This window comes from Anastrepha ludens, chromosome 4 (genome assembly GCF_028408465.1).
Source record: "Anastrepha ludens isolate Willacy chromosome 4, idAnaLude1.1, whole genome shotgun sequence".
Classification (NCBI taxonomy): Eukaryota; Metazoa; Arthropoda; class Insecta; order Diptera; family Tephritidae; genus Anastrepha; species Anastrepha ludens.
In genome coordinates, this window is record NC_071500.1 from 5,324,232 (window position 1) to 5,340,042 (window position 15,811).

At 36.0% G+C, this 15,811-nt stretch overlaps 2 protein-coding genes across 6 annotated transcripts in view; both read right to left on the reverse strand.

Annotated features, from left to right (window-relative positions):
* Positions 1-3,947: 3,947 nt before the first annotated feature.
* LOC128861266 (60S ribosomal protein L8) lies at positions 3,948-5,266 on the reverse strand. The gene is made up of 3 exons (XM_054099260.1): positions 5,200-5,266; positions 4,793-4,946; positions 3,948-4,731 (listed from the first exon to the last, which is right to left on the reverse strand). The coding sequence occupies exons 2-3, from the start codon at positions 4,928-4,930 to the stop codon at positions 4,099-4,101; spliced, it is 771 nt and encodes a 256-aa protein (XP_053955235.1). The 5' UTR covers positions 4,931-4,946; positions 5,200-5,266; the 3' UTR covers positions 3,948-4,098.
* A 6,885-nt stretch (positions 5,267-12,151) lies between these two features.
* The window catches only part of LOC128860863 (serine/threonine-protein kinase mig-15), a 101,419-nt gene continuing 97,759 nt past the window's right edge, over positions 12,152-15,811 (reverse strand). For 4 of the 5 annotated variants that reach the window (XM_054098637.1, XM_054098639.1, XM_054098638.1 and 1 more), the window contains one exon: positions 12,152-15,755. In XM_054098637.1, the coding sequence (XP_053954612.1) occupies positions 15,582-15,755 (174 nt within the window). In that variant the 3' untranslated portion in view covers positions 12,152-15,581. The remainder of the gene's footprint in view (positions 15,756-15,811) is intronic. The other variant, XM_054098640.1, reaches the window with a different exon arrangement.

Consider the following 15,811-nt stretch of genomic DNA (forward strand, 5'->3'; position numbering starts at 1 on the left):
TTCAAATGTCAAAAATTCATTGAGTAAAATGTCAAAAGATGAGGTTTCAAACCTAACATGAAAAGGTTTGCAACTTTGCTTGCCACTTTACAGTGGCACAAAAATATAAAATTACCGGTGCATTTAGGATGTGTATAAAATAATCGACTTGTAAGGTATATATGTCTAGAATGCAGGAGCACCACGGGTTCGCTACAAGTAGAATGTACATACATATGTCTAGCGCGGCTTCTTTATTTTTATTATAATAGTAACATAACTCCGATTGCGAAGAGTCGTAAGTAAACGAACAGAAGAAGGAGACTTACAGCATTAATTGCATTCCGCGTAGTTGAATTTCAATTTAGAATGTATGTATGTATATACATACGTATATGTAGTTTTGCTGAATTCATTTGTGCATACGCAAATATTAATCCTCTAATAAATAAATTAGACGCATTTGTTTCTCTTCGGGCATGTAAGCAATTTTTCCAAAGAATCAAAGCGATTTACGGTGATTGAAACGTTCTCTCGACAGTCGGTTCTACGTATCTATCCACTACCAGAATGACATGGATTTATATACGGTCAAAACCTATCACTCCAGCAGCACTCCCTATTCCTGTGTATGGAATGTTTATGGTGCTACAACAACAAAAACAACGACAATTCAAATAGTTCAAAATAATTTATTTTAATATCATTTTGTAGGAATTCCATTTGCTAAATACTTACATAATTCATGAGTTTCACTCGAACATGAATTCCTCAACCAATATTGGATCGTTAACTTTTACGCTTTCTGATGTTGAAGATGGAATTCGGCAACTCAAAACATCAACAAAATCTGATGTAGGTGGGCTATCTTCGTATCTTTTTAAAAACTGTGCACAACCATTAATCCAGTATTCAAAAGTGGGAATAAAAACAATATTGCTAATTATAGACCAATTGCCAAATTATGCACGGTTTCAAAATTATTTGAATTAATAGTGAAAGAAAAAATTTATTTCACAGTTAATCGTTATATTTGAGCAGACCAACACGGCTTCATGAAAGGTAGATCTACTGTTTCAAATCTTCATGTGTTCTCTGAATATTGTATATCATCGTTTAAAAAAAACTCAAGCTGATGCTGTTTACACAGACTTTTCAAAAGGTTAAACACAGGGTTTTAATTTCCAAATTGAGTGCTATAGGATTCCATTTCACTCTTTTAAAATGGATTAAATCTTATCTCTCCTCTCGGAAATGTGTTGTTAATGCTGATGGAGCGTCATCTATTTATTTTATTGCGTCCTCTGGTGTTCCTCAGGGAAGTATACTGGGTCCCCTACTTTTTATACTTTTTGTTAATGACATTTCTAGTTCTTTTAATTACGCAAATTTTCTCTTGCATGCCGATGATTTAAAGAAATACTCGGGGATTGCAAGTACAGTGGACTCTTTAAACCTTCAATCTGATTTAGATAACGTTGTTGCTTGGTGTAAAATAGATAAGTTAGATTTAAATATAAGCAATTGTTTTTATATTTCTTATTCTAAATCTTGTTCTCTTTTACCCACTTTCTACCACATTTATGGTTCTAGTTTATCCAATCGAAGTGAAATTACTGATCTTGGTGTGGTATTTGTTCCAAAGTGAACAACTACCTCACCGACCTTTCTCGCTTTTTCACTGCGAGGAATCTCCAACTTCCCCCCACCAAGTCCACGGCGACCCTTTTCACCACCTGGACAAAGGAGGTCAAGCTGTCCCTTAAGGTAAAAGTCGACGACACACCAATACCGACTGTGAATAACCCCAAAATTTTGGGTGTAACCTTTGACAGCTTGCTCTCCTTCTCTGCGCATACAACCGCAATTGCCACTAAAGTCCAAAATCGCAACAAGGTCCTCAAATCGCTGGCCGGCAGCACTTGGGGCAAAGACAAAGAACTGTTGCTTTCGACATTTAAGGCAATTGGCCGGCCGGTTCTAAACTATGATTCGCCTGGTACTAGTGATTCGCAGTGGACAAAGCTTCAGACATGTCAGAATACCGCCATTCGGACAGCGACCGGGTGCCTCCTGATGTCACCTATACAACACCTGCACAACGAGGCACAAATGCTCCCAGTCGCGGAGCACAACAAATTGCTCAGCAAGCAGTTCCTGCTGGGGTGTTACCGCAGGTTTCACCCCTGCAGACACCTGCTTGAGCCTGAGCCGCCTCCCAGGCACGTCAGGAGACACCTCCTCGACTACGCTGACGAACTCCAGGACAAAACTGACCGAAACCAACTGGACCGGACAGTATTCAGACAGTCAATAAACGACATTCACCGGGAGACCGTTACCACCTTCATGAACTCCCGTACTGTGAATGCCGTAATCGGAGTCCAACCACCACCTATCGCAGATGAAGAGCTCCAGCTTCCTCGTGAGACTCGTGTAACATTGGCACAATTACGTTCTGGATATTGTAGCAGGTTAAACTCCTACTTATCCAGAATTGACCCCGACATACCAAACACATGTCCGGCATGTGAAGGTACCCCGCACGACACTAACCACCTCTTCACATGCCCCCTTAATCAGACTCATCTAACCCCCCTCTCCCTCTGGACCCAACCCGTCGAAACAGCATGTTTCCTGGGCCTACCCCTAGATGAGCTAGACGAAGACGACCGATGATATACCTACACTGACAGGACTAACTATGCTGTTAAAACAACAACAAGTAGGCTTGAACGTGCCCAAAAAGCTTTTGTGCGTTATGCTTTGCGTTCTTTAAATTTCACTGATCCAATTCCATCCTATAAAAGTCGGTGCTAGCTCATAAATCTAAACTCACTAGATATTAGAAGGACTATTCTCTCCATTACTTTCCTTTTCGATTTGATAAATGGGGTTATTGACTCCCCATCGCTACTCGAGAAAATCAATTTCAATATTCCATAGCGAAGTTTACGGAATCATAATTTTTTCTGGTAAGAGATGGTAAGAACTAATTATGCTTCCAATGCTCCGATTTCTAGAACTCTGGGAGAATTTAATTCGCTTTCAAATCATACTGTCCTGGATTTCTCTTCCACAAAGAACCACTTCAAATTGGTACTAAATGAATTGTTGAACTAAATTCTTAGTATTATCTAATAATCTTCCTCTGGAAATTATAAGAAATGTTATCTTTTCCTTTCACTCATTACAATTGAAACTAGTTTACTTTTACTTTGATTAATTTATTTAGCGTTAATTTGTTTTCATAGTCTGTACGAAATACTGTATTTTTTAGACTATTAATTAAATAAATACATTTGAATTTTTATTAGTAATAAGCCATAATCAATCATTTTTAAGTCCATATGTAATAACCTTTTTCCCCTAGTGTAGGATGAGTGTTACTGGAGTCTCTCGGATTTATATACGGCCAAAGTTTCTACATAGATCGGTGGGTTCAAGTCGGTTTCTAACCCAACTCATTTAGAACATTGGCGATCCATTGTGATGCCCAGTAGCAGTTTATCTATACTCCTTGTTGAACAATTTTGTTTTAACAGTAAACCTATTGATCTGCCTGGCACTTATATCCCAACGGCCGTATCATACAAATACGAAGAGCCAAACTATCTAAGCCTATTGACATGCCACGCGGGACATTAACAAAGAAGTTGTCTGCAATTGTCGAGGGAGGTACGTGCAATCTTTGAGCATTTCGACCTAGGAGACTACGGCCTGCAATCAAAGCAACTTACATAGAGACGTTTTTCCTTAACTGATTAAGCAACACCTTTCAGTTTCTATATATAATAGTCGGTTTTAGATTACTAGTTGTTAACTGACAAGACTGTTACTTCATCTCCTCCATCCTCAAAAATGTATGGGAAAAGTTACTTTCACAGCAGAACTACGTGTCCGAAAGACAATGTTAATAACTTCGAAATATTGATTGTAACCAACTAATCATTAAGAATACAAAATAATTAATTTTTTAGAATAAAAATTATTTTTATTTTTACTGTGTAAAGGTGATTCCGTCCCAATTTGTTTAAATTCACCAGCATAAACACAAACTCTTCAATTCTACAATATTTGCTCCCTACAACAATGCACACATTGTGATCATCTTTCAGCTTATTTGTCCTTGGTGTCACCCTTGCCACCACGTATTCTACCGGTACGACGGGCAGCGATAAGACCGACCTTACGACCAGCTGATGTACCACGCTTAACGGTCGAAGCTTTACCAATATGTTGATGGTTACCACCACCGTGAGGATGCTCAACGGGGTTCATAGCCACACCACGAACCTTGGGCCAGCTGTTACGTTTCACCTTGTACTTATGGTATGCACGACCTGCCTTCAAGATAGGCTTATCAATACGACCACCACCGGCAACAATACCGACCATAGCACGATTGGCAGAGGGCACCACCTTTTTGGCGCCAGACGGCAGTTTAACACGGGTCTTTTTGGTGTCGGGATTGTGGGCAATTACTGTAGCATAGTTACCAGATGTACGCGCCAAACGGCCACGATCACCAGTTTTCTCCTCCAAATTGCAAATGATGGTACCTTCAGGCATGACTGATAAGGGCATCACATTGCCGATTTGCAAAGTAGCTTTACGGCCACAGTACACGAATTGGCCGGTATGCATACCTTCAGGTGCGATAAACAACTCCTTGCGTACCTTGTAGCGGTAGGGGTCACGGAAGTGTACAACAGCCAGAGGAGCACCACGGCCAGGATCATGGATGACTTCCTACAAACAAAACATGGAGTATTTAATACAAATTGCATATAGTTAACTTTAAACAAAATACCTTAACCACACCACGAATGTATCCATTACGTTCAGAAAAATCTAGAGGCCTCAATTTAGCGGCTCCCTTACGCCTCTTCACATGGGCCTTGAAGACGGACCCAGCGCCCTTACGTTGTGCACGAATAACACGACCCATTTTTGGCTTTCAATACCTAGATAGAATAAAAATCACAACATTATTTGCTATAGTTATCTATGCGTGGCAGTGTGCATCTACAATGAAAAAACCGTCGCCATCACAAAAACTTCGTGTGGTTTAAAAATATTTAAGACGCTACAAAATGACAAAATATTTTATTCTCCACAGATTTAATCATTTTCATTTCACTTTATGATCGAAATTTTTTGGCGATGGTTTAAAGAAATTAAAATATTTGAAGATAATATTGCAACGCAAACACCCACCGAGCCAGAAAAATTACAAAAGAAAGAGGAAAGGAATAAGAAACAAGGAACATGGAAGAGGAAGAAAAGTGCAAAACACAAGAATTTGACATTTGACAGTCAATGCCGCCAACTTAAGTGTAAGAACGTGAGCAGTCCGCTATTGTGAACGAAGCGCACTTCCTTTCGTTACTGTTATTCACAATCACGCTATTCTAAAAAGTTATGTAAATAAGGTTCAGAATAACGAAGTTTTATTATATAAACGGGGTTCGTTTTTTCTATTTTGTTTTTTAACTTGTTTTCTTACTCAATCATTTATTTCTTCAAAAGGGTTAGAAGGAGAGGGTTCAGTATTTGTTAGCCGCTTTAAGCTGCTGATGAAGTTCATCAGATTTTTGATATCAAGGCCTGCTATATCAGCAGGCGTAGGAAAGAAGTGAATACCAAGATGTTTAAATCTTAGTCCCGCGAGAGTAGCGCAGCTAAGGAGAAAGTGCTGAGATGATTCCACCTCAACCTCCATACAACTGGCGCAAAAAGGACTCGAAGTAATACCAAGGCCCACGGTATGCATACCTCGCGGATAGTGCGCGTAAGGACCCTCAGAATATCCCTCGAACGCCTCGATCTTCGCGTGGCCAGAACGTTTCGTGACCCTAGAAGTTTGTGTACTTTCCCAGCGCTCGCTGAGTTGACGCGAAGCTCATCGTTCCAGGAGTAGAGCGCAGGTCGTCAAGTGGATCCCAGTCCTCTCCTTGCGCGGGGAAATTACCTCACAGGCTACTTGTCTGGCCGCTTCGCAGTTTCCCGCAATGGCGCTATATCTCGGTACCCAGATTAGACTTATGTCAAAGAATTTGGATGCAATCGACAGTGAAACCACGCAATGATGAAAGGACAAGCGAGGTTTTTAAGGGGTTATTACAGTATAGAGTTTTGACCGAAAAAAAGGGAATTTTCCAGAATTTTTTCTGAGAAAACTTTTAAATCTATTAATCTAAGAATTTGTACACATATTATGTTACCGTTTAACTTTATTTTATGATTTAGTATAAGTAAAAATATTTATTTGGAAAGGGGCTGCAGCTGATCTCCGGGAGCTCCTCTCAAAAATAAAACGTTTTGCGGTGACCACTAAATCTCTGAACTGGATCGTCTGAAATTAAAAAACCAAAGAAGTTTCGTTAAAGTAATGTTAAATCTAGTAATTAAACGAAGGAATATGCAAAATAAATTTGTTTGACAAAATGGCGGTTTCTCAAAAAATAAAATTGATTTTTTACCAAAATTTCGACCTTAATTTCTTTATAAAAAAAAGGATATTTATCGATGCGAAAAAATCTTCGATTATGTACTAAAAAATATGTTTTAGAAGCTCGTGTTAAAATTTGAGACTAATCGGTGTAGCCGACTTTGAAAAAACCATTTTGAGAAAAACGCGTTTAAAGTTTGAAAAGCTCTTTAGAAGCACTCTGAAACGCCTTTTCAAATTTCCGTGTAACTTCGAAAATATTCACCGGTACGATATTATTCTTAAATAAAGGGTGGTTAAGTTTCAAGGGCCGGTGTTGATTTTGAATAAAATACAATTTTTTAGGAAATCATTGTCATTGTCTCTTTATTATGATAATATTGGTATGGCTCAATTATATATGGAACAAAATAACGGCCAAATGGCCGCCGCGGCCTCGGCGGCACACCTCCATCAATTTGATGGTCCAAATTTTCGATGACGTTGAGGCATAATTGAGGTTCTATGCGGTTAAAGTTCCGAATTATCTCATCCTTTAGCTCGCGAATTGTTGCTGGCTTATCGACGTACACCTTTTCTTTCAAATAACCCCAAAGAAAGAAGTCCAACGGTGTCGTTGACGTTTAGGTGTGGTTCACATTCAACATCGGCCCTTGAACTTTAACCACCGTTTACATGAACATTAAGAAAATAAAATTAAAAATAACGATTTCTTGAAAATTCTAACTGTCTATAACCCCTTAAAGTATTATGTACATACTTAAGTACTTACTTCTGGTGCCACAGGATAGCATTTTCCCAAACCATTCCATTGAAATCGAAAGCATTACCTTACTAATAAAATTGAATTTGCCAAACACAAGAATTTATACACACCTACAGCCTTGGCTAAAAATATTAGGCACCACACTAAAATACAAGTATGTAATTCAAATGTGGCAGCTGTTTTTTGTAAATGTGTCACTGGTGTGTTTAACCTTTGATTGCAACAATAAATTAAATTATGGGCACATTTGGTGCGTGAATACTAAGAAGTTGAATTTTTAAAGGTATACTTAAAATATTTTGGAATTATAAATTTTGTAATCAATATATGAATAACCTTTAGTGCAAAATTATCAAGCGGATATAATAATTTCTTTTTATCGAAATGCCTAAACGAGAGGTTGAGTCTGTCAATTTGATGGGATGTTTACGGTGCACAGTGGAAGAAAACGCCTCACTAGTGTAGGGGAAGACCGAAAGCTTATAAGCGAGTCTTTAAAGAATCGTAAAAAGTCCTCTTCTGCCCTTGCAGCTGACTTGTCGGAAGAAATTGGAAAATCCATTAGTGCTGGAATAGCTAGAAGACTACTTCTGGAAACAGATTTAAAAGGATGCAAGCCCTAAGAGTACATGTAGGCTATTTTGTAACGCAAGATAAAGGAACACAGCATAGTAACAGCCCTGAAAAATGCTTCAATTCACGAGTGTAGCGCCGTAAGTAAAACCGAAAGTATTAAGTTTACTATCCAAGTAAAGAGTGAAACTACTAAATATTATTTGTATCACTATCTCCTTTTATTTGTACTGATTTATTAATAAAAGATCATTACCTCACTTTATAAAACAAAAATTTAGTAATTAATGGGGTGCCAAATACTTTTGGCTAAGGCTGTACATACACTTTCTTTCCACGGCGTCATCGGCAAGAAATGCAAAAACACTGCATTTGGAGGTGTTTTTATAATTCGTGACTTTATAATTTAAAACGGGGCATTTTATATTTATTAGTTTGTTTCATTTAAAAATCACAAATCTTACATTCATAATATTACCGAGGCATTCACCCGCAGACTCCAGGACACCTTCTGTGATGAGTAGAGGACATAGAAGGCCATGAGGTCGCAGTGCAAATCTTATTTTCATTCGAGTCCAGTAATTTCTAGACCTTTTGCTTGTTCATCTGCACCGCTGTCAAAATCACGAAAAATAAAGTAGCGGCTTTCGGAACGCGCCACCTTCTCTGCTTCTGTATATATGTATTTATGTGCTCATACGCTTGCAACTTAAACCAGCTACAATATCTACTCAAGGACCATTCTTGCTCAAGGACGATATTTCGTGTTGTTGTTTTCCACGTAATTCGTTGTTGTTTTTCAATTAAATAAAAATTAATAAATCCATTTAACACATCATCATGCAAGGGAGCGAAAACGCACTAAAATATACAAAATATGAGTTAAGGCCTATTGATGAGATGGTTCTAGAAAAAGTTAATAAATTTGTGAAGAAAAACCGGGTTAAAAAAATGTAATAAAATATCATTACACCCAAAGAGGTCGTACCTTTAGCCCCACTCAAGGCATATTGATTCAGTAGTAGCAATAGAGCAAAAACAAGGGGCATGTAATTTGTTCTTGTTTTGGGTTCCTAAAACGTCAAAACCTGTATGCGTATTGACAGTTTAGAGTAAAATTTGGAAATTAAAAAAAAAAAAAATAGAAAAAAATTAAATCAAACGTTTTTTATGCTACCTGTTCAATGTGGCTTGGCGTGTAGAAGGCCCAAGACATTAGTGATCCCGTTTTTGTTTAGCGAATTATTAATCGCTTGCCCTTCAAATAAATAATAATATAACCTAAAGCATCTCAAAAGCAAGCAAAATCCATTTCATTGGTCGTAGAACTATTTGTCAGTTATCCTATACAAAAATGCAGTTTATGTGATTTTTAGGGGTTATGAGAAATTTGTTCACAAAAGGATTGCACCAACCTTATTTTGGGTATATACAGTTACGGTAATACGAGAGGAGTGCCTATATCAGCATACAATGAATGCCACCTTTAGCAACTTGTTTCCTATAAATTTTATGGTGTGTGGCATCAATTTGTAGACCGACAATTCACTTTGAATTTATCCTCAAAATTTAAAATCATATCAAAAGTATTAAACTCTTCCGATCCGGGAGAAAGGTCGAAAGCCTTCGATAAATCTAAGTACTAAGAAAGTCCCCTCGAAGGTACGGTTTTGGATAATTCTTAATGCCCTGTGTTTATTTCGGTAAGTGCTGTGGTGGTACAGTGGACTTCGCGGTGTTTCGTAAAGAGAGAGAGTTAGAGGGGTTCGAATGTTTTCAGTATTGGGGAAATTAGAGTTATTGGACGATCCCTCACTCTCCCTGTTTTCCACTTGTCAAGTATGATGAGAGTGATCAAGGACAAATTGAAGACCCTTGGGAGAGGGGCCCGAATAATTCAGCATCAACATGTTGATACCGGCGGGGCAATGGCTTTGGAAGTTTTAACTTTCTTGATGGCTACCTGCACTTCATCTCTGGATAAAGCAAGCGGCGCACTGTCATCGGCAATTCATACAACCGCCTGGTGGCATGAGTCTAGGAAATGTCGCCCGGACAAAATAAATTGTCAACTAAAGTACCTCACGCATATCTTCAGTGTGCTTCGTAGAGTTTGACAAGCACCTTACGGTGCGCCAGAACCTGCTCACACCAGAGGTGAAGTTGCAGTTCTTTAGGTACTCTACCCATCAAGTCCGCTCATGTGGGATTACAAGTTGCCGAATCTCCAAATTAGGATCCTCTATCCGAGCATCACCGAGATCTGATAAGTGCACCAACCTCAGGGTGATATTAAACGGGGCAGCAGCTGACAGAGGGTATATTAATTTTTAATATTTCGAGCTCGACATTGGCTAACCTATCTATTCATTGACATTCTAAGGTGTTGTCCCTGCGGTCGAGAGGAACTACCATAAAGTTTTGCTTTTTGCACTGCACCGTTGCTTTTAAATGTAGAAGCTTAGAGTTTCTCGGAATAAGAGTCGCGTTTCGGGATGTGAGAGACACGTGGCGTCGTCTGCGTTGGTCCTGAGATGTCTCAAAATTTCTGCAACAATGCCAATGTCACGCGTTCTGTCAAATGTAGATAATCTGATGCTCATCTCTAGCTAATCAAGTGCAAATAGAAGTTTTTACTGCGGTATCGAAATGGAATTCCAAATTAAGTTTTTATCTATTATATAAAAATGTTTACTTATTGCTTTTAGCACAAAATTAAGTTCAAATCGAATGAAGTTATTTAACCATATTTCCATATTTTCAGACAACAGATACGACCCCTGTAATATTACTGTAGCTAATCGAATACACTCATACTCACGGTATAAGTGAAGATTTTTGCCAGGGCGAATTCATAAAAGGTGATTTCGCTAAAGCAACTACACTTAAATTTTTTTTTTGCACTTTGGTTAAGTTGTCAAAATTTTAATGAATGAGAATAAGGCAACAAGAGAGAAGCAGGGCACTTTGACATTCAAAATAACAAATCGCAAGAAAAACAAATCAACTGCGAAGTCACCTTACAGGTATGCGCATTTGCCTTGGCTCTAGCGTAATTGCATTCAAGGCTCTCTACGCCTTTCTAAAAGTTTCGTATAATACAAAAAGTGAAAATAGTTCATGAAGCAGATAATTTGTAACAAATAATTTAAATTATCAAGTTTTGGTGTTGATGCATCCAAAAAACTCAGGGAGGTTGCAAGTTTTTATAGGATATATTTTTACTTGTAAGAATTTGCAAGTGAGAAAAACAGCTGATCGCAAATTAAAAATAAATACGAATTGAAATTTGCGAATTGAGTCAAAATTCCAAATTTAAATAAAAGTGGTGATTAAAATGGAGAATGTTAGTAAATATAATTTAGATAAAATTTACAAAGCTTATTGAAGTCATAGGTATATGATGTAGAGGTGTCCTTCTAACCACAGCTTCCAGCCACCGTTGCTGCAATTTCCGATACACAAATTGAAAGCACTGAAGTTATATTTCGAGTTTAATGCTTGCGCTTCTTGTTTATTAACTTATTTTGCGGTATATAAATGTACATTAGACTGGGCCGAAAAAAACGTTTCGATATTTGAGGCCTCTGCTGGCGACAGAAAATATCGTTCGATTGGGTTGAAATTTGGCACACACTTTATTATTATTATGCAATTTTCGCACTATTAGAATTCGATCCTAAAAAAAATTTTTTTCGGCCCACTCTAATGTATGTACATTCATGCATAGATGGAAGCAAGGAAAATATGAAGAAAGCTGTGATTGCCACAACAATAAAATTGCTAATGGAATGCTGTTCATCTGCAGCGATGATAAATGGAACAAATTATTGTGGACAAAATAAAATCATGTGACGCTAAGCTCTTTATTTTGTTTATTTTTTTTAATTGAATACGAGGTAGCTTAACTAAAAAAATGTTAACTTTTTGCGATTGCAACTTAAACAGCTGTGCGTAAAACTTGCAAATTGTTACTGGTTTTGCGTTCATTTTTTTTTTATATTTTTCTCTTTGTGAGCGAACTCTCTGAAACTAAGTTACTGGATAATTTTCACATGAACAAGACTAATGTGTGATCCTATACTGACGTATGCATGTATACCTATATGTATGTATGTTCCAACTAAAGAATAAATGAGTGGATTAGGGAAAAAGCTATCAAGCAACAATTATAGCAGTTATTTGAAAAATTAAAATTTTTTTTTAAAGAAAATTAACATTGTGTGAAAAATCTGAACGTTATTTCTTTTTATTGTGTGCAATTTTTGAATTTTCGCTCAACAGAATAATCCAGCTAAAGCATTCGTCGTCTGTAAGTAGCATTTGGTAAAGTTAACGCACTAGAAAAAATACACAATTTTTTATTTTTGCCATTTTAAGTTTGAGATTATATATATATATATTTCATATTTATTTCAATTAATATTAAAGATATATGCGCTTTACAGGTTACTGATAAGACGATAAACTGTTCAAATCAATATCGGTCTATCAATTTAAACTGACAAATAATATATCAATAGGGAAAATGAAGAAGAAGGGATTCATAGGGTAGGGATTGGCATTTTAAGGGTATCCAGTAGACTTTATCAATACGCCAAATAACACAAATCCAAATATTAATAATAATAATAACTTATGCGTTAAACGAACAAACAAACAATTATACATCGATTGAAGTAACTTCCAATGCTTCTTAAAATTTATAAATTTTTATTAACTTTTGTTGACTTTATTAAAAACACGAAAAAGCAAAAACAGCTAATTAAAAATCTGCAAATATTGTATTTGAAAATGTTTCAGCTAAAAAACAAAGATTATCAAGTGTTGCACACATACAAATACATAAAAGTTGACTTGGCCACCTTAATATGAAGATCCAACTTTGTACGTCGACAAGAGAAAATTTAGTAAATCAGCATTTTACATAAGCGCCGTAATAGGAAAAACAGCATTTAAAAAAAAGTAAAAACAATCGGCCATAAAATGACGATTGGCTAGACTGATTTGACTCTGCATTCTCTGCTAATCGAGCTACAAATTGGATGCGTATTTAAGCGTACATTGAAAATGTTGTACTCGACATTCATTTAGGGGACACGTAAGAGAGTGAGGTGAAGTACGAACACATTTATCTATCATTTATTCCAGCGATCATTGAAAAAGAAAAAAAACAAAAACCAAAAACACATTACAAACAAAAATTACAAAATTCAACTTTTGCAGATCCTTTTTCTTATTTGATTTTTTTATGATTGCATGTGTTAACTCTTAATTTGTTGCTTTGCTTTCTTTTTTAATTAATACACCGCCAACGCATATACATATCTACATACATATATGTATATGTATTAAATTTTTAACTCATTTGTGTGAGTGTATGCATTTGTTTTTATCGCGAGAGCCCTCTTCAAGACTCCTTATAAAAAGTTCAGTAAAAAATGCTTAACTAGGCCGTTTAGTATTCTTATGTATGTATATAAACAGCTTTCTTTTGTTTATTTCATATAAATTATTTACTTTCAATGTTTATTTTTGTTTAAATGTGTCTATTTGTGTGTGGGTGCGCGTGTGTGTGTTTATCTGGCTATATGAATCTCTTAAATTTCTTTTCTTTTCACGCTATGTTTATGTATTTATAATAATATTTCCTCAATGAACGACACCCCACTTCACTCCTTGATGGATTATTTCATATGCACAGTTCGAATTCCATACAATTTCTATGCATTCATTACACTTTCAAAGATTTTTCCACTCAATTTTATATTCCTTGTTATATATATACTTTTTCATTTGTATTTATGTACTATCACTTATATTTTTACAAATGGCGATTCAATTTTTATAGAAAAAAAAAACAAAAAAAAACAAGAGTAAACTAAAAATTTTACAACATTCAACAAAACTAAGACAAACTAAAGTATGCCCAAGAAATGGTGGTGCATCGATAGGGGTGTCATTTGCACCGCATCGACTGGGCCAGCAAAATGTAAACTACATATTTTTTTATGTAAAGAGTAAATGTATTTGTGTATATATTTAATAGTATGTAATAAATTCATTACCGAAAAAAATTATATTCCAGCATATAAGATAAATAAAAAATAATACGACAGCTTTCGTATAATTTTTTGTTATTTGTGGCTTTTGAATATTGCAAGGACATATTGGCTTAGCTTAAAAATACGATTTTAATATAAAATACAAAAAAGAAAAAAAAAAATAGAAGAAATAGCAAATATAAGTGGAGCTAGCGCCGATTGCAGCGACCCAAGGCAAGTCGCATTTGCAATTGAAACGTTACAAGTTGAGCTCTCCAAATGTAAAATGTGCGCTTTCACAGCACAAAACGAGCACCCAAGTATAAAAGCTAGAATATTACTCGAAATTTGTTGCCAAATTATCAATTTATGTGCATTTACGCGCAGGCATTCCTTCAATTAATGTTAAAACACACCGTTCAAGTTAATATTTTGCAGTTTTCGAAAGTTTACTTATAAAGAAATTAAGTCAAATACAAACTATTTGATCAAATAAAAAAGTTGGCACTCATTGTGAGTAAAGCTCACATACGTTTTGTTTTAGCAAAAATCAGATTGATCGAATTACCGAATCTCTTAAATCAGATTTGGCAAAGATAAGAGACGTTGGTGCAGTGAAATGCAGCAAAAAGTTCCAACGGAAATTGTTAAATAATGATCTACATCGTAATGGAACGTAAATAGACGACTTTCAAAAAATTATATACACAAGCAGTTGCCCACACTTAAAATCAGCCACAACGTATGCGAACATAAAATTCGAATTTAAAGTTTACCTACTCATGCAAATATTACAAAAATTTAAAACGACAGTAAAGAGAGAATGCATTGGAATGCAACTATTGACATGTCGGAAGCACAAAATAAATATTCACTTTTCAATTCGTGAACTCCTCTCGTCAAAGGTCTAATGAAATTAGGAGTCATAACAGAGTTTTTCAACTTTAAATTCCATAGTAGAAAGAGAATGCTTTCGAATGCAACTATTGACTTATCGGAAGCCCAAAATTGATATTTAATTTTCAATTCGTGAACTGCTCTCGTCAAAGGTCTAATGAAATTAGGAGTCATAACATAATTTTGTAACTTTAAATCCGAAATATATGCCCGCAAGGGAGGTGAGTGTAGCTGTGCATAAGTATGTATGATATATTGAAATTTCGTCTGTATACGATGTCTATGCTTTGTTTCAACTGAATTTTCCTTCAATTTCCTTTTCTATATAAATTATCAATAACACAACTAAGTAATAACATTAATTTAAACTCATGTTTTCAACTCGATTCACTATTGCTTCTCTGCCTGTGCAAATTCAATTTTGCGTATCCCGCATCAACATATTTTTAGATATACTTTAGTACCGTTCTAGGGTACAAAACTCTCAATTTGATTCTCATTCGTGTGTCGGTATATATATCTCCAATTAAATGGCTGATATTCCATTTCATTGCTTCTTCTTCTTCTTCTTCTTTGTATCGTAAGTCTGCTAATGCTTAATGTAATACGGGTTTTCAGCAGTATCAAGCAGCAACTTAGCGTTTTATTTTTTGTATTCTATTTTTGTTTTTTTATCTCTCGTTATTGGGTTTATAATATACTTTAATTTAAAATTCACTTATAATTACGAGAAACAAACTGTCGTCGATTGCGTCGTAATCAATCAGCATTTCTATTTGTTTCGTTTCAATATTTTCTACGCTCATTATAATCGTACGTTGCTACGTTGCGCATTTATCACTTCGAATTCCATGAATTCACTGACTGATTACCAATTGGCCATGCCTGGCTTGTTGAGTGTCATAAAATATATTTGACACGATGAAGCACCTTTGGCACTGCTAAAGAACACCTTGTCATTACGCTCGCACAGGAATTTCAAGCGCTGAGCTTTTTTGTGCATAAACACGCCATCCAAATGACCACTTTCCACCGAACGAATCTGCATAAAAACAAATATTTATACATATAGACGATACTTTTGGTCCGATTTAAGAC

Coding starts and splice junctions, on each gene's coding strand:
- LOC128861266 (XM_054099260.1), bottom strand. CDS start 4,930: ATGGGTCGTGTTATTCGTGCACAACGTAAGGGCGCTGGGTCCGTCTTC. Junction 4,732..4,792: donor ACATTCGTGGTGTGGTTAAG/GTATTTTGTTTA, acceptor TTTTGTTTGTAG/GAAGTCATCCATGATCCTGG.